Source organism: Neofelis nebulosa, chromosome 6, assembly GCF_028018385.1.
Source record: "Neofelis nebulosa isolate mNeoNeb1 chromosome 6, mNeoNeb1.pri, whole genome shotgun sequence".
NCBI classification, from domain to species: domain Eukaryota; kingdom Metazoa; phylum Chordata; class Mammalia; order Carnivora; family Felidae; genus Neofelis; species Neofelis nebulosa.
In genome coordinates this window covers 135,434,283-135,456,750 of record NC_080787.1, presented here as the reverse complement: position 1 = coordinate 135,456,750, position 22,468 = coordinate 135,434,283, and the positions used below count along the sequence as shown (strand labels likewise).

Here is a 22,468-nt window from a genome sequence, read left to right as displayed (position 1 = left end):
CTACAAAATATCTGACCAGTACACCTCAAAAACTGTCAAGGTCATTTCATATAAGAAAAGTCTAGGAAACCATGATAGCCAAGAGGAGTCTAAGAAGACATGACAGCTAAATGCATGGTGGTATCTTAATACAGAAAATGGACATTAGGTAAAAACTAAGAAAATATGAATGAAGTACAGACTTTAGTTAATAATAGTGCATGTATATTGATTCATTAACCTTAAAAAAATGTACCATACTAAAATAAGATGTTAATAAGGGAAATTGAGTGCTGAGTTTAGAGAGGCTATCTATATTATCTTAGCAATCTTTCTGTAAATCTGTTCTAAAAACAATAAAACTGTCCTAAAAAGTAAAGTTTATCAAAAATAATATACAAAAGGGAAGAATTCTATAGGTCTATTATAAAAATAAATGATCTTTATACCTATAGGGGACAGTACTTAAATGACTATCAGGAAGTGGTTGTTCACAGTCATTTTCCTTGGCTACAACTCTGCTTTAAAATGTATTTTTCAAGGCAAGGCCTAGAAATGGCCAAACTGAAACTGCAAAAATACTGATGTTTAGTGAGAACATAAGAAAAAAAAAATCCAGTGAAAGAAGAGATGCCATGCAAATAATGGTAACTGAAAAAGTGATTAAATTATTATTATCAAAATATCACTCATAAGTTATTCAGGCTTAGAATAGTCTCAAATATGTCCATATCAGATTTTGGTGTGACATAAAAACTCTGAAACAGAAATTCAAGAACATTAAGCACATGAAAAAATAATATACATTGAGAATTATAGAAAATAAGAGAGCGAGAATGTTTAAATACAAATTTCATAGTATTCTAGAGAAAAGAGAAGACATTTAACTATTTCAGAACATATCAAGCAGAAAGAGAATGAAGAGAACCTAAAATTTTTAAGTTTAAAAAGTGACTCAGCCTATTCTATTCTAGCCTCTCGTGAGTTGTCAGAGAAAGTCACAACGGGAATACATGTCAACTCTTGTTAGTCCACCAGGTTGGGATTAGGAAGTAATTTGTTGGGACAACCCTCTACAGGGCAGACAGAGAGGGCTCACTTACATTGTTGCTTCCTCTCTTAGTGCTGTTCTGGGAAAATAACATACAGACTTGAATCCAAGTACTTAATGCTTTAAGAAGAAAAGAAGGCTCAGTCAGACTGAGTTCGTTCAGTAATATGACTAAAATTTACAGCTAATATGTATTAGTTTAATGACATGCAGAGGAATCTGTTAAGCATTTAAATGCCATCATCTTCACTCAAGGTTGCATTAGCCCTATGTAGTGGAGACTAGCATTGCTGTTACTTTGTGGAAAGGTGACAGAACTTACTCTGGGTCTCTTAGCAATGAATATGGAAATGGGGGTTATAATAGAAGTTTTTCTGATTCTTATGGCTGCTAGTCAAAATTTATTCTATTAAAGTAATCATTTGATGTAATGCACAAGTTAGTTAAAAGATTTAATCATCTTTTCTAAGAATTTACTAAAACAACTAATTGTTGTGATATATTACAGATATAATCTTCTTGCTTAGGAAACATGAAAGAACTATAATATTTGTCTTGAAGGGGAACTTACAGACTTCTTGTTTTCAAATATTTTTTGAGCTACTAATTCTACAGGAGATAGATCCACGGGATTTAAACCAGAATTCGCGTAAGTTAGTATCTCTGAGTCTTTAGTACTGTTTTCCTCACCCCAATTGACCAGAGAAGTCCGCAAGGAGACATTAAACCACAATGCTGATAGAACATATAGATTTACATAAACCAACTGTTACAGTATGTTTTGTGAAATATAGCAGTATATTTCCAGAACCTAATATAACCCATATTACTTTTAAGGAAGACATTAGCTTTTTGTTTTCCCACTAGGAAGATGTATCATTAACATATTATTTTCCTTTTCATAGAAATTGTGCATAAAGAATTGAAAATTCCAGTTTGTGATTTTTAAAAATCCAATGAATCAAAAGAGGATATCTTGGATTTATGAGATGGATTTTGCATTTGTACTTATTCATACTATATTGTTTTATTTTTACTATTTACCATTTTAAAGGAAAATCTACAAAGTCAAACCAACTTCTATAAAGTAAAATGTTCCTGTTTTTAACACACTGCTATCCTCAAGGTCTTACGGATAATATGATAAACCTAGCCAAGAAACATCATGTATACAGATATATCAAGACTAAAGATGACAGGCCTTCCTAAAGCTTTTTAAATGGATGACATTTAGAAAAAAGTAGAGGTTGAAATAAGTGTCTTCTAACATTTTCAAAAAATGCAAGGATAATAATCCTAGCAGAGAGTACTTATGCCCTTTAATGGTACCAATGCAAATGTTTCATTGTGATTCTTGTTTTAACTTTATTATCATAGTCCCTTTAAAAATAAGACCATAAATGACTAAGAGCCAAACTTATTTTTTAAAAAGTGAGAGGCATCCGGGTGGCTCAGTTGGTTAAGCATCTGATTCTTGATATCGGCTGGGGTCGTGATCTTTCCGTAGTGGGATCAAGTCCCGCATTGGACTCCACATTAAGCATGGAGACTGCCTGGAATTCTCTCTCTCACCCTCTCTCTCTCTCTCTCTCTCTCTCTCTCGCCCCTGTCCTGCATATGAATATGTGCGTGCTTGCATGTGTACTCACTCTCTATCGATAAACTTTTTTTTTTTAAAGTGAACTACACGTGCAAGTACTGTGGTTCTGTTTATACTACTATAATAGACACTGTCTAAGATCCTCTCATGCAATCATTTTCTCATGCAATCCCCTCCCCCTTGAGGCATTGGACCTAGTAATATGCTTTTAATGAATAAAATATGGCAAAAGAAATGAGATATCACTTACATGATTAGGTTACAAACAGCCCATCACTACTTTCACCTTTCCTCCCCACTCCACCCCTCGCTCTGTCTTACTGTTTCCCACTCTTGCTCTAGAGAAGCCAGATATCCTGTGTGCTGTCCCATGGAGAGATCCATATGGCAAGAAACCATCTCCAGCAGATAGCCAGCAAGAACTAAGATCTGGCAGCAGCCAACTGAGGGACTTTGGGAGCATATTCTCACCAACTTGGGCCTTGAGACAGCAGGATGTTGGATAGATGAAAACTTAGCATTCCCATGAGTCTTTTTCTACAGAAAGTCAGGCTCAGCAAACACCTTTCCTTCTTCACAGAACTCAAGACATAAAACCTTGGGGATACAAGTATAAGCACCACTAATTTAATAACCTGAAGTATAGTTAATAAACTCAGTGTTATCTTTTGAAATTGTAAGTTTCATTAAGTGATTTCATAACAATCAATGTAAACTTTTCCAACAGGATGTAGTGGAAAAAATCAGTAAATTGACTTAATCATTTTCAATATTCTACTTTGGTAAAACATGCAAGTAAGCTACTCTTCTGTAATACACCTTAGAGATATCGCAGGTTTAGTTCTAGACCACTTCAATAAAGTGAATATTGCAATAAAGTGAGTCAAATGAACTTTTTGGTTTCCCAGTGCATATAAAAGTTATGTTTACACTATACTGTACTATACTAAGTATATAATAATAGCATTGTGTATTTTTTTAAAATGTACATACCTTAATTTAAAAATACTTCATTACTGGGACACCAACTGGCTCAATTGGTTAAGCATCCGAAATAGGCTCAGGTCATGATTTCACAGTTTGTGAGTTTGAGGCCCGCATCAGGCTCTGTGCTAACAGCTCAGAGTCTGGAGCCTGCTTCAGATCCTGTGTCCCTCTCTCTCTGCCTCTCCCCCATTTGTACTCTGTCTCTCTCTCTCTATCTCTCAAAGACAAATAAACATTAAACAATTTTTTTAATACTGTATTACTAAAAAATGCTAACCAAGATCTGAGCTTTCAGCAAGTCACAAGCTTCTTGCTGGTTGAAGATCCTGCTTCAATGTTGATGGCTTCTGACTGATCAGAGTGGTTCCTGAGGGTTGGGGTAGCTGTGGTAATTCCTTGAAATAAGACAACAGTGAATTTTGCTACATTGATTGGTTCTTCCTTCATGAATGATTTCTCTGTAGCATGCTATGCTATTTGACAGCATTTTACCCATATTAGAACTTCTTTCAAAATCGGAGTCAATCCTCTCAAGCCCTGTCACTGCCTTATCAACTATGTTTATGTAGTATTCTAAATCCTTTGTTATTGTTTCAACAATCTGAACAACATTTTCTCCCCAAGTAGATTCCATCTCAAGAAAACCACTTTCCTTGCTTATCCTTAAGAAGAAACTCCTCATCCTTTCAAGTTTTATCATGAGATTGTAGCAATTCAGTCGCATCTTCAGGCTCACATTAGGCTTAAAATATTCAGTAAACAATGTAGTGAACAGATGTGCTGCCATCCAGGCTTTGCTGTTCATATACAGGACAGAGGCAGAGTAGATTTAGCATAGTTCTTAAGGGCCCTAGGATTTTCAGAATGATCAATGAGCCTGGGCTTCAACTTCAAGTCACCAGCTGCATTAGCCCCTAATAAGAGAGTCAGCCTGTACTTTGAAGCTTTGAAGCCAGGCATTGACTTCTCTCTAGCTATGAAAGTCCTAGCTGGCATGTTGTTCCAATAGAAGGCTGTTTCCTCTACACTGAAAATCTGTTGTTTAATGTAGCCACTTTCATTAATATCTTAGCTAGATCTTCTGGGTAACTTGTTGCACTACATTAGCACTTACTGCTTTGCGTTGTAGTTTTATGTTATAAATAGGGTTTCTTTCTTTAAACCTCATCATGAACCTACCTCTGCTAGCTTCAAACTTTTCTTCTGCAGCTTTGTCACCTGCTAATCCTTCACAGAGTTGAAGAGAGTTAAGGCCTTACTCTGGGTTAGGCCTAGGGGAATGTTATAGCTGGTTTGATCTTCTATCTAGACTACTAAAACTTTCTCTATGTCAGCAATAAGCCTGCTTTCTTATTATTTGTGTGCTTACTGAAATAATATTTTTGATTTCCTTCAGGGCTATTTACTTTGCACTCACAACTCAACTAACTGTTTGACACAAGAAGCTAAGCTTTTGGCTTGTCTCACTTTTGACATACTTACTAAGCCTAATCACTTCTAGCTTTTGACTGAAAGTAAAAGTCCTTTCATTTAAACACTGAGAGGCCATTGTAGGGTTCTCATTGGCTTAATTTTCAATATTAAGCCTTATTCCCTGTGTCTCAGGGTGGCCTAGGGACGTCTGTGGAAAGGGAGCAAGACAGGTGAATGGTTGGACAGTGGAGCAGTCAGAATACATACAACATTTGTCAATTAAGTTTGCTGTTAAAAACATAGAATTTATAGTGCTCCCTAACAATTACAATAGTCACATCAAAGGTTAATGATCACAGATCAGTATAACAAATATAATGACATTTAAAAGTTCGAAATATTGTGATACTTATCAAAATGTGACACAGAGACACAAAGTGAGCAAATCCTATTGGAAAATGATGCCGATAGACTTTCTTGATGTAAGGTTGCCACAGACCTTCAATTTGTATTTTAAAAAAAAGCAATATTTGCAAACTGCAATAAAATGAAGTAAAATAAAACAAGATATGCCTGTACTTTGTTACTGACACAATTTTTGCAATTCCAGCTCCCTTGAGTTTTTAGCTAAGTTTTCAACCCTTATAGGAATTTATTAGAGTGAATTTTAATACCTATATAATGTGCTACATTTGGTGACCGAGGAGGCAAAATTTATACCTGTTTATCTCCTCATTAGAGAGGAATGCCATACCCAGAAGCCCTTTAGGTCATACTTCCTAATTACTATGTAGTGTTTCCATCAATCCCCGAAGTGGCATCCTACATTTTGAAAAACTGTCTATGGTAATTTCTTTAAAAATGTTTTAATGTTTTTTATTTTTATTTTCCACAGAGACAGAGAGAGCACACCAGCGAGTGGGGAGGGGCAGAGAGAGAGGAGACACAGAATCTTAACAGGCTCCAGGCTCTAAGCTGTCAGCATAGAGCCTGAGGCAGGGCTCGAACTCATGAACCATGAAATCATGACCTGAGCTGAAGGCAGACACTTAACCGACTGAGCCACCCAGGTGCCCCTGTCTATGGTAATTTTTAGGGAATATACCTGTACAGGAAGAAAAGTACTACTATGAACAAAAAAAGTGTGAAAAGGAATGTTCGGAGCACACGTTTTTGCTTTTGTTTTTGTTTTCAATCTTCAATGTTATTTTAAAAACATGTAGAAACCATACTCATCTCTAAAGCATATCAGATAAAAAGATATGCTTCTCCCAAATATGAGAACACACCAGACATTGACCATAACTACAACTAGGACTCTGGGTAAGTATCTCGGGGAAAAAGTGTAAATTTCTTTTGTGCAATTGTCCATTTTTCACAGTATATAGCTCAAACTCTGGAATGAGAGTTTTAATGAGTTTTAATAGCCTCCAATGAGAAGAGGTTATTGAGTTTTACTCTCTGAAATATTTAGAGCAATAGTCCTTGATTATTTTACTATCCATTCAAAGTACATAAAAGAGAAATGAGACAGGGTTAAGGTTGCCAAGAGGTAAGGGCTTTCCAGTAGGAAGAATCTTCATCCCAGAACACCCCTCTTCCCAACCCTTTCACTTCTTCTGGTCAGAACAAGGAATGAGTTCATATGAGAAAGAATGGTGGTCCAAAGGCAGTTGGGTGACATATTCAAAGTGCTGAAATAACAAGCTGTTGACCAAGAATCTTCTATCCAGCAAAAATGAAAGTGAAATAAAAATATTCCCAGATAAACAAACACTGAGTAAATTCATTACTAGCAGACCTACCCCCCAAAAAAATAAATAAAATAAATATTAACGGTAGTTCTTTAGGCTTAAAGCAAGTTACCCAAGATAGAAATTCAAACACACACACACACACACACACACACACACACAGTGCACAAGTAAAGGTAGTTAAAGTAATTATAAAAAACAGTATAAATGTATATCTCTTCTTCTTTCTAACTTCAATGATTTAAAAAGCAACTTCATAAAACAATATGCATATAATTTTATGTGAGGACCAATAACACAAGGAAGTGTAATATGTTTGACAACAGCACAAAGATGATGGGTAAGAACAAAGTTGTATCTGGTATGTCAATGACACCAGATGGTAACTTGCATCCATAGTGAAAAAAATGTAGAGAATCAAAAATGGTAAATCAGATGGAAAATGTAAAAATACCTATGAATATATTTACTTTTCCCTAGTCAGTTTCTCTAATAGACATAACTTCTAAAGCAGTAATTATGACAATGCATTGCTGAGTTTCTAATATATGTAAATGTAATGTGTAACAATAGTACAAAAGGAAGAAAAAGGAAAGAGAGCTATATAAGAGTAATATATATTTGTATATCTCACTGAAGTTAAATTAGCATAAATTTGAAGTGGATTCATAAGTTAAGATTTATACAGTAAGCCCTTACCAAGCACTAGGAAAATAATGTTTAAAAATATACTGAAAAAAAAAAAGATTAAAAAAGCAATGGAACAAAAAGACACAAAACACTGGAAAGCAAAACGTAAATTAGTAGCAGTAACTCTATATCAATAATTACATTATGTGTGAAAGGATAAAACAATACAATCAAAAGGTAGAGATTGTAAGTCTAGATTTTAAAAAGTAAGATCCAACTACATGTTGTCTAAGGAAATATTTTACATACAATACAAATATGTTGATAGTGAAAGGATGGAAAAAGAGATATAATGTAGATGGCAATCATTAAAAGGCTGGAGTAGCTATACTCTTATCAGGAATAAAAGCTTTAAAATAGTAAGTCACTTGATATAAAGAGGAATATTTTCTAATGAGAAAAGCATCAATATATCAGAAAGAGACAGCTATTATAAGCATATATACACCTAGCAAGAGAAACTTAAAATACATGAAACAAAAACTAAGTTAAAGGGAGAAAAAGACAATTCAACAAAAATAATGGAGAGACAAAATATCAACAGGATATAGAAGACTTTAACAACAGTATGAAGAAACTACACCTTACAGGCATCTATGGAACCCTCAGCCCAACAACAATAAAATACAAATTCATCTCAAGTGCACTTGGAATATTCCCCAGAGCACAGCATATGATAGGCAATAAAACAAGGCTTATTAAATGTAAAAGGGATGAAGTCACATACAAACTATTCTTAATTATAATAAAATGACAAGAAGATGAGAAGCACAATATCTGAAATAAAAAATGCACATGATGGGATTAAGAACAGATTAAACACTGCCAAAAACAAAAACAAACAAACAAAAATCATGTATTCACAGTCATATCCATAGACAGGGTAGAAGATGAAGCAAAGAAAGAAAAGTGGGGGGAAAAAAAGACATAATCTCCCTGTGCAAAAATATCAAGCAATCAAACATACATATAATTGGAGCCCAAGATAGAAAGAAAAGAATGATAAGGACAGAAATAATATTTGAGGAAATAGGGGCGCTTGGGTGACTCAGTCAGTTAAGCATCCGACTCTTGATTTCAGCTCAGGTCATGATCTCATGGTTTGTGGGATCGAGCTCCACATCAGGCTCTGCACTGACAGCACAGAGTCTGCTTGGGATTCTCTCTCTCTCTCTCTCTCTCTCTCTCTTTCTCTGTCCCTCCCCTGCTCACATTTGCTCTCTCTCTCACACACAAAGTAAATAAACTTAAGAAAATATGGGGCGCCTGGGTGGTGCAGTCGGTTAAGCGTCCGACTTCAGCCAGGTCACGATCTCGAGGTCCGTGAGTTCGAGCCCCGCGTCGGGCTCTGGGCTGATGGCTCGGAGCCTGGAGCCTGTTTCCGATTCTGTGTCTCCCTCTCTCTCTGCCCCTCCCCCGTTCATGCTCTGTCTCTCTCTGTCCCAAAAATAAATAAAAAATGTTGAAAAAAATTTTTAAAAAAAAGAAAAGAAAAGAATATTTGAGGAAATAATAGCCAATTATTTTCCAAATTTGATTTGAAAAAACTATGAACACATATATCTAAGAAATTTAATAAACCTCAAGTCAAATAAATAAAAGGAAAAACCACATCAAGGTTTATAATCAAATTGCTGAAAACAAGTGATAAAAAGACAGGCTTAAAACAGTAAGAGATTAAAAATACACATTCAAGAAACACAAAATCATAGCATATTTTTTATCAGAAGCTATGCAGGTCAACAACATAATTGAGTAATATCTCTAAAGTATTGGGAGTAAAAAACAGGAACTATCAACCTAAAAGTCTATACCAGGTAAATGTTTTTTTTTTTTAATTTTAATTAAGGTAAAATAAAAACATTATAGACAAAAAAAGTGAAGAGAATTTATTCAGCAGACCAGCCTCACAAGTAATGTTAAAGAAAATTCTTCAGGGGCGCCTGGGTGGCGCAGTCGGTTAAGCGTCCGACTTCAGCCAGGTCACGATCTCGCGGTCCGTGAGTTCGAGCCCCGCGTCAGGCTCTGGGCTGATGGCTCGGAGCCTGCAGCCTGTTTCCGATTCTGTGTCTCCCTCTCTCTCTGCCCCTCCCCCGTTCATGCTCTGTCTCTCTCTGTCCCAAAAATAAATAAAAAATGTTGAAAAAAAAAAAAATTAAAAAAAAAAAAAAAGAAAATTCTTCAGAGAGAAGGAAAATAATCCAGAAGAAAATTTGGACCTACACAAAGGAATGAAAAAGTAATTGCACAAGTAATTATGGAAGGTAGTTTTTCTCATTTTTAATCTCTTCAACAGACAATTGACTATTTAAAATAATAGTGTATTTTAGACATTAGAATAGAATTAGAAGTAAAATAATGAAACAATAGAGCACACATCAAAAGAGAGAAATAGAAATATATTACTATAAAATTCTTATACTATATGCAATGTGGTATAATATTCTTAGAATATGGACATTAATAACTTAATGAAACTTATTATAAACCCTAAATAATTATTCATAAAATAATAAAGAATCCTAGCTAGTGAGTCAAAGGTAAAGGTGAATTGGAATGCTAAAATATTTAATTAATACACATGCATATATACTCATTTATTTTCAATAAATATCAGGCTATTTTAATGGAGAAATGATAGTCCTTTCAACAGAACAGTTCTGGAACAACTGGATATTTTTAGTTAAAAAAAACATATATGAAACTTAACAACATATATGTTGTTATGTCACAACATATATGAAAATTAACTTCAAATATGTAACTTAATCATACATCTAAACATAGAAACATTATAAAATTTAGACAAAAATGTTTGTGACTTTGGAGTAGGTAAAGCTATTTTTGATAAAACACAACAAACATAAATCATAAAAGAAGAAATTGATAACTGGACTTTTAAATTTTAAAACATTCTATCTTCCAAAGATACTGTTAACAAAATTTAATTTTCAGACACATACTTAGCAAAAATATATGCTATATATGTTTATTATAAATGATTTGGGTCCAGGGGTGTCTGGGTGGCTCAGTCAGTTGAGCATCCGACTTCGGCTCAGGTCATGATCTCACGTTTCGTGAGTTCGAGCCTCACATTGGGCTCTGTGCTGACAGCTCAGAGCCTGGAGCCTGCTTTGGATTCTGTGTCTTCCTCTCTCTCTGCCCCTCCCCCACTTGTTCTCTGTCTTTCTCTGCCTCTCAAAAATAAAGAAACATAACAAAAAAAATAATAAATGATTTGGGTCCAGAAATTATAAAGAAGTTTCTACAACTTCTCAATAAAACAACCAACCTGATGACAAAATGGGCATACAGGTCTACAAAAGATTTCACCAAAAGGGATATTAAAATGGAAAATAAGCACATAAAAATGTTCAACATCATTAGTCATTATGAAAATGCAAATTAAAACCACAAAGAGATGCCACTGCACACCCACCAGAATAGCTAAAAGTGAAAAGACTGACAATACTATTTTGGTGAAGATGTAAAGGAATTAGAACTCTCATACACCACTGGGGGAACTGCAAAATGGTACATCCACTTTGGAAAATAATTTGGCAGTTTCTTGTAAAGCAATCTATAAAGTTAAATACAGACTTACCATGTGACCCATAATCTCACCCCTAGATATTTCTTTAAGGGAATTAAATAGATATATCCACACAAAGACTTATACGTGAATGTCCATAAATGCATTATGCATTATAGTCAAAACTGGGAAAGATCCAAATGTTCATCAATAGGAGAATGGATCAGCAAATTGAAGCACATCCATGCCATGGAATACTACTCAGCAATAAAGAAGCTATGCAAACGTACGACACCATGGGTGTATCTCAAAAGCACTTTGCCAATTAAAATAAGTCAGACATAAAAGACTACATTCCATATGATTTTATGTATACAATATTCTAGAAAAGACAAAAGTGTAATGACAGAAAGCAGATGAGTAATTGCCTGTGTACAGAGGTTGGAAAGGAATGCTTGCCGAGGGACACTAGGAAATGTTTTTCTGTGATGGAAATATTCTATATCATGATTTATATAGTTATGATGCTTAAACAGAGTTATGATGCTTATACAGAGTTACAAGAATCATCAAATGAAACATTTAAAGTTGGTGACTTTCAATAAGGCTGATTTGAAATGCACATACTCCTCCATCTATCCCTGGGCATATTGAATTAGAACTGAAGGGGGGTGGAGCCCAGGAACTGATGGTTTTAGGGTTTTTGATATAGGCAGCCAAGCAGCTGACAAGCACCTAAATCATCAGCACCCAACTCCACAATTAGCAAGAAATGGTAGTTCATTGTTCATCCCTGGGCAACCCTAGACTCAGAGATGAATGGACTAATCTGCCACTTGTGTAAATGTTTCCTACTCTGCATCTTGATCAGTCAGAAAACTAGGACATGACTCTGCTTTTTACAGGTCAGGTCAATAGGCCAGTTTGGGCAGGAATACAGGAAATAGAGCTGCAAATAGTGTTTACTACTATTACTACCACTCCTACTGTCAATATTACTATTATTTACTACTCTCCTCATGTATCTTTACTTTTGAAAGAAAATCTTGAAGCCAAATAAATTTAAGAAATTAAAAAAAAAAAACAGAGCTAAAGTGTCAAAATAACAGGCAAAAAAGTTAAAATTTTCATTCCATTTTCCCTTTCAAATATGTCCTGAGAGGGGCCCTGGGTGGCTCAGTCGGTTAAGCGTCCGACTTCAGCTCAGGTCATGATCTCGCGGTCCCCTGAGTTCGAGCCCCGCGTCGGGCTCTGTGCTGACCGCTCAGAGCCTGGAGCCTGTTTCGGATTCTGTGTCTCCCCCCTCTTTCTGACGCTCTGTCTGTCTCTCTCTGTCTCAAAATAAATAAACGTTAAAAAAAAATTAAATATGTCCTGAGAGCAACTCAGTTATTGTGAATGCCACCAGAGTGTAAAGCATGGGGTGTAGGCTTCAGAAGGTAGTGGTTCTGAAACTTAACTCATCTTCAGTCTTTACAACAAGAAGAAGATCCAAAGTCTCTCATCAAGAAATTGTATTGACGGTTTGTGGTAGGATCCAGGAATGTGCATTTTTAAGTGCGCATATTGTTTCTGTTGTGCAGCCAGCTTGGGAAGAAACTATCATGTTTCCACAAAATGTATTAATATAAAATCCCTGCTGTCTTTGATCAGCCTCAAACATAAACTTGACTAAATTATAATGACTTCTTTTTCCTCCATTCAAATTGAGCCAGTGCCGTATAGATACAGAGGGCAACCCTAAACCCTTCAGTGTTTCTAGTACTCTAGAGGCAAGGAAAGACCAAGATGTTAGTCATTCAGTTTTTAGAAGTCCATTATCTGAAACATGGAAATCGGTATTGGTGTAAAGGAAGGGTTAAGCACAATGCAAATCAGTCACCCAAATATTGTGAAAATCCTAAGCATTTCTGTGGCTGAGATCTATGCTCACAATACTTGTCAATATCCTCCTACAAATAATGTTTAATCTCCAGAGTACTCTAAACTAAATCCCCTCTCCTTCCCTCGAATATATTTCTCACAGTCTTTTTCTAACAGTGTAATCTTCCACAAAGCTCTCATTAATCTGCGTGTGGAGGAGGAATGTTTTAAGAAAGGGATTGCCTGTCAGCCGGTTAGCAATCATTTTCTGCCCTTGGGAACTTACAGAAGGCCAGGTTATGTATCTATAAGTTGGGACCATCACACATCAGAAAATGCTCATCAGCTTTGCCAGCCTCTTAATTATAATCCATTTTGGTGGAGGTCATGCTTCAATGAAAGTTCACATTTACTTTATAATATATAACCTTTATAATTTTGTCTGAAGGCTGAAAACTTCAGATATCCCCCCCCCCATTTTTTCCATAATGGAAAGATAGGATCTAAAATAACTCATTTCTCATAAAAAAAAAAAATAAGTGTGTGAAACAGAACACCATGGTATATCATCTTGTTTCAAGGGTATAAAGGTCACTTTTCCAAATATGTGTTTAGGTTCTAGAAGAAAAAGACAAAAACATTACCTTATATTAAAAAAAAAAAAAGGAAAAGTTACTTCTTTTGTTTTAAAATGAAGCAATAGCCATCTTTCCAGATAAAGCAAGTGCTCCTTTCAAGACATTTTTTTTAATGTGCTTAAGGTTGTTGTGCTTTCAACTCAAAAATCATGGTGTCAATGTTTTCATGGATCAAGTTTTAGAAGGAATTTCTCTTCAAAGACAAATATTGGAAAGTGGGTCTAGTGGGTTAGAAGACAAGAGTTGAGAGAGATGATAGATAAAACAGTGCCCACCAATAAGGGGTAAGCATTTGAAATGTAAGGACTCTATACTTAATAGTTTGATTGGCCAGGATATAGTAGGGAGAGGGGGCAAAATGAAAGGTTATTGGCTAATTACCTTTATTGGATATTTCTTTTGTAGAGTGGATAAGTTAGAAGATGAGGCCATAATCCAATAAAAGGGGCTAGGAAATATATAATTAAATATGGCGTATCCAATATATTTAATCATGTATTTAATCAGAGGCTCCTAACAAGGTAGAATGTAAATCTACTGTAAAGGCTTCCCAAGATGAGGAAAATAGGGTGGAAAATGTCAACACCTGGCATACAACTAAAGCCAGAAAGCTCTCACTCATCCCCTGAGAAGAGTGTGTCTTTAGGTCCCCACAAGAGATCTACCACTGACACTCAGCTATAGTTTAACAGGCAAGTAGGCATTTTGTAATTAGAAAAATACAACTTAATGGGGTGCCTGGGTGACTCAAGTCGGTTAAGCATCTGACTTTAGCTCATGAACTCTCGGTTCATGGGTTCAAGCCCTGCGTTGGGCTCTGTGCTAACAGCTCAGAACCTGGAGCCTACTTTGGATTCTGGGTCTCCCTCTATCTCTGTTCGTTCCCCACGCACACTGTCCATCTGTCTGTCTGTCTGTCTCTCTCTCTCTCTCTCAAAAATAAGATTTTTAAAAATTTTTATTTTTTTAGAAAATTGTATTTTTAAAGAAAAATACAACCTAAGAGACAAGCAAAAATGAGTTGTAATTTTACAGATGAATTCTAGAGGCTGAGGCTGACTGAAGAAGAACGTCAAACCTTACCATGCTAGATAAAACATACTGATCCTGGAATAGGAAAGGAAAAGCAAGGGCCACACAATGAAACCACTTGCTTTCTCTCTGACTCCCCATGATTTCTGGCACAGTTGAGTTTTTACCACACCAAAACACCTTTTAGGCTTGATGGGAAAATTAACAAGCATATAAAACCTGTCAACTTTGAGGAGGTTATAATTTGATATTTATGTATCTATATGATTTATGGTATTATAGTAAGTTTGAATCTTGTCTCCACCATTTATTAAATAAGGAATTTGGTATAGTTGTTTAACCTCTCTACCTTTCAAATCAACCTTTCAGGGTTGTTGTGAAGACTGGAGATATTAAATATTAATAGCCTAGTACATACCAAACACTCAATAAATGGTAGCTCTTATGTGTTCATACACATGAACCATGCTCACTTTCACTTTCTTCAAATAAAGGAACAAAAAATAGAAATTAGAACAAATCAGCCAGTTAACAATTACAGTTTTAATAATTATCACTTAAGATTTCAGTGAAATATCGCCCACTTGTTCCAAATTGGCTTCTATGTAAGTATAGTTCCATAGATACAGACTGTGTGCAAAGAGAATTAGACTGTGGAGTCTCATGTTATGATAAAAAATAATGAGCTTGAAAAGAATAGCCCCTTTATTGAATTATCACATAAAACCTTTAATACTGGGAGAGGAAAAAAATTAAAAGAAATAGATAATAATTAGAAATTTAAAATTTTCTTACAGAGATACTTCAGTTCATTTTCCAAGAAGGTGAATTTAAACAATAAAATAAATTTCTAGAAGAGAGAGCAAACTAAGAGGAAACTAAGGTTAATGCTAATATCTCTTAAACACAACAATTACAACTTGACAGAGTATAATTTAGTGATTAAGAGCATGAATTCTGAAGTCAAACTGCCTAGGTTCAAATCCCAGCTCTAGATTTGCAGCACTTTTTGACAACTTTCCTACTTCTCCATACATCAGAGCGGGAATAATACTAGTACATTTCTCATTATAGTGTTATCATAATTAAATGAGTTAATGTATGCAAAGTGCTTAGAATAGCGCCTGGCATATAGTAGGTCCTAAACAAATGTGATTATCATCATCACCATCATCATTAGAATTACAGCTATGGTGAGCACAATTCTGAGAATCATCTCAAAAGAGGCGATTTCATAGAGCCAAGATGGAACATTTCTTTAGTGTAATGATTAACTTGTGGTTAGTTAACTTACTTGGTGACAATATTCTGCCAATTTGTCTAAAGTCAAAGGTTTGATTATCTTGTAGGCTGCATTGATTATCTGCTGGCTGCATTCCATGACCACGTGAAAACACTAATACTGACCAGCTGTATTCAACAAATTCTCCTGGTTTTAATAAAGGTTACAGGTAAGAAAATGTAAACTGATTAATCTAAATTCATGAATAATTTTAGAAAAAATTAACGTACAAATATATTCCTATTGATCATAGTTTTGTCACATGGTCTTAATATAAGTTGTTAATTTTGTAGGAAAAAATAGACTCAGAGACAAAAAGTAACTTAAACAAGATCACATGATTACTTGGTGTCAGGGCTAGAATTCTCAGCCCCTATTTCTTTTTGTTTCATTTTTCCATTATTCTATATTCATTAAATATAGAATGCTCTTATTATCTTTGAGAACTTCCTATTTAAAAAATTCTATTTCTGTCATTATAGTTTATTATGCCATTATGGAAAACAGTTTCAATGACAGAATGTGGGATTTTAAGACCATCATAAGACTTTCTTATGAGAAAAATGAAAAGCCATTTTGAGGTATTGAGCACAGAAAGAGAGATATTACCTGACTTAATTTTTTTATTATTTACTTTTTTTCCTTTTTTTAACTTGTTTTATTTTGTATTTTTTTTAAATTTACATCCAAATTAGCACCTAGTGCAACAATGATTTCAGGAGTAGATTCTTTAACGCCCCTTACCCATTTAGCCCATCCACCCTCCCACAACCCCTCCAGTGACACTCAGTTTGTTCTCCATATTTATGAGTCTCTTCTGTTTTGTCCCCCTCCCTGTTTTTATATTATTTTTGTTTCCCTTCCCTTAGGTTCATCTGTTTTGTCTCTTAAAGTCCTCATATGAGTGAAGACATATGCTTTTTGTCTTTCTCTGACTGACTAATTTCACTTAGCATAATACCCTTCAGTTCCATCCATGTAGTTGCAAATGGCAAGATTTCACTCTTGTTGATTGCCAAGTAATACTCCATTATATATATATATATATATATATATATATATATATATATATATACACACACACACACATATACGCCACATCTTCTTTATCCATTCATCCATCAATGGACATTTGGGCTCTTTCTATACCTTGGCTATTGTTGATAGTGCTGCTATACACATGGGGGTGCATGTGTCCCTTTGAAACAGCACACCTGTATCCCGTGGATAAAATGCCTAGTATTGCAATTGCTGGGTCATAGGGTAGTTCTATTTTTAGTTTGTTGAGTATGGAACCTCCATACTGTTTTCCAGAGTGTCTGCACCAGCTTGCATTTCCACTGACTTAATTTTTTAAAAGATCACTTTGCCTTAAGAATAGATGATGGGGAAGGGCAGGGATCAATTGGGAGGTTATCACCATAATCCAGATGAGGGATGATGGTGCCTTGGACTGGGATGGTAGCAATGAGAATGGCAGTAATTTGTCAAAGTCTGGATATGCTTGGATGGTAGCACTACAACATTTCCTTTTATGTTGGATGTGAAGCATGAGAGAAAAGAGGGGTCATGAAGGCAAGAGAATATAAATCTTCATTCAGGAAGTTCTAATGCTTTTAACTAAATACCTTTTGCTGCAGTCTAAGCCATGACTTACTCATCCTCACCTCTATGCAAAGAGGTCCATCACCATCTTTGGTGATTCTGGAGGCAGCCAGAATCATACTATGTGCTGTGAAAAATACTGAACAATGGCTCCTGACCTCAAAGGAGTTTATCATTTAGTAAATGAACTCCTCTCCAAATAGAAGAGAGATATATTTAACAACACTGCAAATGTAGCCAGAAGTTGCACTTGATGTTAAACTGTAACCCTTCCGGGCACGCCTGCACAAATGAGAGAACCAAGCCCACCAAATGTCCATCTGGGATAGAATGTATTCCTCAGGAAGTGGAAGAATCAAACATCTGAAGGGAAAGCTAATTCTAGGTATGGTGTGGTGTTCCTGCTTGCCTTGGCTCCCTGTTCAGCTCCCTATGGACTCATGTATGAATTCCTATCTCTTCCAGGGAAGGGAGAGAACTGTGAACAAAGAATAGAAAGGGCTATTTTCCCCCAAATCCTCTAAGATATGAGAGTAACAGCCAATACTACTCTGATAGATGTCCATAGAATATAGCCCAGAAAGGCAGAGAAGCACCAAGTGTGGCAGGCTTTGGCATCTCAAGGACTCCATGCATCCTTGGCAATAACCACCGGTGCAGGGAACAGCATCCTCAGAAGCTCAGGTGTTCATTGTCGTCATGATTCCCTATGATGTGTCATTAGCACCCAGCAGAGATAGGGCAGATAGACAGAGGAATAAAAGAGGTAGATATCACATGTAACTGACCTTTTCACAAGCAAGCATCTGAGAGACTCAGAAATACTTGTCTGAACTCAGCTATTATTAGCAGGTAAGCAAGAGTCAGAGAGGTAAGTTTATATTGTCATCTTTGTTCAGCTTTAAAATAATGATGAAAGGGGCGCCTGGGTGGCTCAGTCAGTTACGTGTCCAACTTTGGCTCAGGTCATGATCTCCCAGTTCGTGGATTTGAGCCCCACGTGGGGCTCTGTGCTGACAGTTCAGAGCCTGAAGCCTGCTTCGGATTCTGTCTCGCTCTCTCTGTGCCTCCCCCACTTGTGCTCTCCCTCTATCTCAAAGTTAACAAACATTAAAAAAATTATGATGGGATGGGTTCTTTACACTCCAGGTACTCACGGCAACATTTTATATAATTATATTTCACAATTAGGCAGTCTGTATACCCCAAGGCTCACATATTTGCCACATCTGTTTAAAGTACCCAGAAATCAGGTAGATAGCCTCTTCACGGATGTTAAAGAGAATGAATTCTGGAAAAACAGACAACTGTTCTTTTGAAAAGGGTAAACATGAGAATATTTTTAAGACAAGTGTCCTTCGTAAAAGCAGTCATTTTACAAAATCAATAAAAAGAACAAATCTGTATGTCCTGGTACACATATTACCAACCTTATTTTGTATAACACTTCAACAATGCTGCCTTCCTCCCTTTCACTCATAAAGGAAATAATATTCCATTTAAACACTCTTTTTTTTAAGACTTGCTAAGTGGCTTCACACAACTGCATCATGTTGAAGAAGCCAAAGTGACATTTTGTGGCACTGTGCCAATTTTACTCAAATTTAATAATTTTTTTCTTAATCTTGAATCATATTTGACCTTAATTCCATTTCTCCTCATGAGAGAGTATTTGTTTGTTTGTTTGTTTATTTAGTTGTATTTATATCCTACCTTCTTTTCAAAAGTCTCCGGTACCTCTAGTTCCAGATGATGATGAGATTAGTGTTACTGCTATTATGGCAATTTAACACGTCAAGGACAGAAGGAAAGGTCTGGTGGGGATGTATGTCCAAACCATTACTACTCGGCGTCCTAGAGAAGAGGGTCAGTGGTTGGGGTACTTCAGTAGGTGAGATATAGATTATATTCTAGCCAGTGGAGGAGATGAGAGGAGGAAAGGGAATCTGGGAGATGAGTGTGACAGAGTCAGGGATCAGTGCAGGTTTTCCCGTATGAAAATTCAGTAGGTTCCTTGGAAAAATTAAGCAGTTGCTTTGTGCAATATTTTTAGTAGGCAAATTAAACAAGACACCCGTTAGGTCAAAACCCTATGAAAAATGCAATGACACTGAAAATCTATTCCCACAAAAGTGCATATCACATGATCCAGAAAGAAGAGCAGAGGTTTTGGAAGCCACCACCTACTGTCTCAGGAGTCACATGCTGAAAGCATCACTCAGCCATCCCACGCGTGCAAAAGAGCACATTGTCAGGTTCCGCGGTTCAGCTGCATTTAGCCAGCCCTTCAAATTTCCTATCTTAATATATATTTCTATTTTCATTGCTACCCCTCCTCCACCCATACCCCATTAAGGCTTCCATGCTTTTTGAAGACATAAGCATGTGTGTGGCTTAGGGAGCTGGGGGTTGGGAAGGGCCAGAAGCGACTAAAAAGAATAATTCTCCAGAATAAAACATTCTGGCAACAACTTCCCATCTTTTTCTGAAGTAGTCTCATCATCTTGTCATTGACTGCCCTGCTCTTGTCTAGCAGGAAAATGACAATAGCCCTATTCTCCATGAGCTCTAGAGCAAAGGTTCAGCCCAGAAGACCCTGTCTGGAGTCAGGATGTCCAGATTTATGAGAGCAAGTATATGTGAGCCAAAGTGTACGTGTTGGGGGTGGGGGTGTAAGAAAGAGAGACAGAGATTGAGATTTACCTTCCAATGAGGGAGAACTCTCCCACAACACCCAGGCGCCGCATGGCACTCAGGAGGCCTCGGACAGTCATGCCTTCGCAGAAGCAGACAACCACTCTGGCCTTGGGAAGCCTCTCCCGAAGCTTGCGCAGGAGTCGGTCAAAGCTCTTTTCCCCAGCATTGCTGTAGATCTTGTCTGAGTGGGCGATGCAGAGGCCTTCCTGGGCAGCCAGCTCTTTGAAAGCATCCATTCCGCTCTCCCCATAATTCCCTGTCCAGAAACAACCAGCAGATGTTCAAGACAACCTGGCAGCACAGCAGTTACAAGCTTGAATAAAGGCTCATTAGTTGCAAGGAATGGAGAGGACAGACTTGCCAAATAATTTGTAAATATAACTGGAACTGAAGGAAGATCTGGATGGATTCAAGAGAGTAATCAACTGTAGTCAAACTATCAACTATGAAAATAATGAGAAACTATCTAACCGGGCATCCACGGTGAAACAAGTTTTGAGAAATAAAGGACTACTGCCCTATTTTACAACAGCAATCGGTAATGGTTGTCACAGATTTTAGCAATGTGGGAAAGATCACCATATTGGGGTAAGAGGTCAACCAGCACAAGGAGAAGCCCTGTTTATTTGAGGGCTCACTTCTCTGGCTTCCAGTTAAGAGGCAGACACTCATGGTGACAGCAAACCCTGAAGAGTAAGAAAAACGAATGGAACACTTGGCCAGGTCAGAATAAGTAGACAAGACCGAGCTGCATGGTTTAGTCAAAACCCACCATCCTCTGTTGAAGTGATAGGATGATGGGAGATTTGGCCTTATTTAACTATCATTCTAAGGTAAAATGTACTTGAAGAACTCATAGAAATCAATGAAATAAAACAAATACCACCTTGTGCCAGTTTCCCATTTCTCTATTTCACTGCTGATTCTAGCCCCCACCTTAGTGTCCTCTGTACCTCTACCCGCTTTCCCCAAGTTTGGGCATTTCGACACCTGTGTAGATGATCCAAAACCACATCCTCCAAGTTTCTCAACCCCCTCCATCCAATGATATTTTCTATAACCCTCTTACCTCCATGGTCACACTTTGACCTTGTTGTCACGAATGTTTCCAATATCTCTGAATATAGATGTCAAACATCCCAGTCTCTGTTTATACCCTCTTATCTTTCAAGCTCATATATTCTGCTACCCCTACTCCAACATTTCTTCAACTTTATGAAAACCTCAAATCCATTGACTTCCCAATCTTTCTTTCCATCCTTCCTCTCATTTGCCTCTTAGCCCAGCTCATATCTTAAAGGAGTGATTATAAGGATAGGCTGTTTCCTCATAATCCTTATAATCCTCATAATCACTCCCTTACAAATTCCTTAACTCCTTTGTGTCCTCCTGACAAACCTCAATGCTAGTTAAAACAAGCCATTCACCTATTCCATGTCTCCACTTGAGGACCTAAGTATGCCTGGAAAAAATTCAAAATCTTGATGACTGGTCTTATTAAAAATTCATAAGCATTCACACCAAAAGGGGCATTCAATATTGCAAGAAAATTATACTACATCTCCTCCATAAATAAAATCTCCTAGTCCCTAACATGATAATTTCATCCTTACTCTTCCCTCCTTAAATCTCCAAACTATTGGCCCCACCTCTGACCTTCATCTCAGCTGGGATCTTCATTTCATATTTCAATAAGAACACAGAAACAATCCAACAAAAACTAACTCAGCCACACATCACAACATCTACAAAGTTTTCTTTGTTGGCACTCATTTCTCTGGCATTTCTCCTGCTGCAAATTTGAAGTGTTTCCATCTTAGGATAGAGCCAACTCTTACTCAGAAATACTAGGTCTCATTGCTTTTTGTCTATTCAAGAACTTTATCCTGCAATTGTCCCCTCTCTTTGCTAAAAATCAACTATTTCCTTCTACTGGTGTCAGTAAAAAATAAAAAATAAAAATTTTTGGACTCTTTTTCCCACTTGAGTTACTATCTCATTTGCCACTCCTACTCACAACCTAGGTCTGTGTGTTTGCCTCAGCATCTGCCATGCTCTCCTTTACCACCCTTCCCATAACCTCAGAATCTTCTCTTGTCAAGGTCACCAAAAAATTCCCTGTTGCCTATTTTATGATCTGTTCTGTCTTCGTCTTTATTTACCACCAAGGTGCATTCAACAGCTGGCCACACCCTCCATGATATCCTCTCAGTATCAGTCTCTGTAATGCATCCTTTCATGATTTACTCACCACTTACTGACTACTCCTTGATGAGCAGAGGATTTTCCTCCTCTGCTCAGCCTAGAATATTGTCATGCTAGGACCTGGTCACATTCAGTCACAT

At 36.7% G+C, this 22,468-nt stretch overlaps 1 protein-coding gene across 5 annotated transcripts in view; it reads right to left on the bottom strand.

Moving 5' to 3' along the window:
• The window catches only part of GRM1 (glutamate metabotropic receptor 1), a 421,006-nt gene that overhangs the window by 282,351 nt on the left and 116,187 nt on the right, over positions 1-22,468 (bottom strand). For all 5 annotated transcript variants that reach the window (XM_058735553.1, XM_058735556.1, XM_058735555.1 and 2 more), the window contains exon 3: positions 20,130-20,379. In XM_058735553.1, coding sequence (XP_058591536.1) covers positions 20,130-20,379 — 250 coding nt within the window. The remainder of the gene's footprint in view (positions 1-20,129; positions 20,380-22,468) is intronic.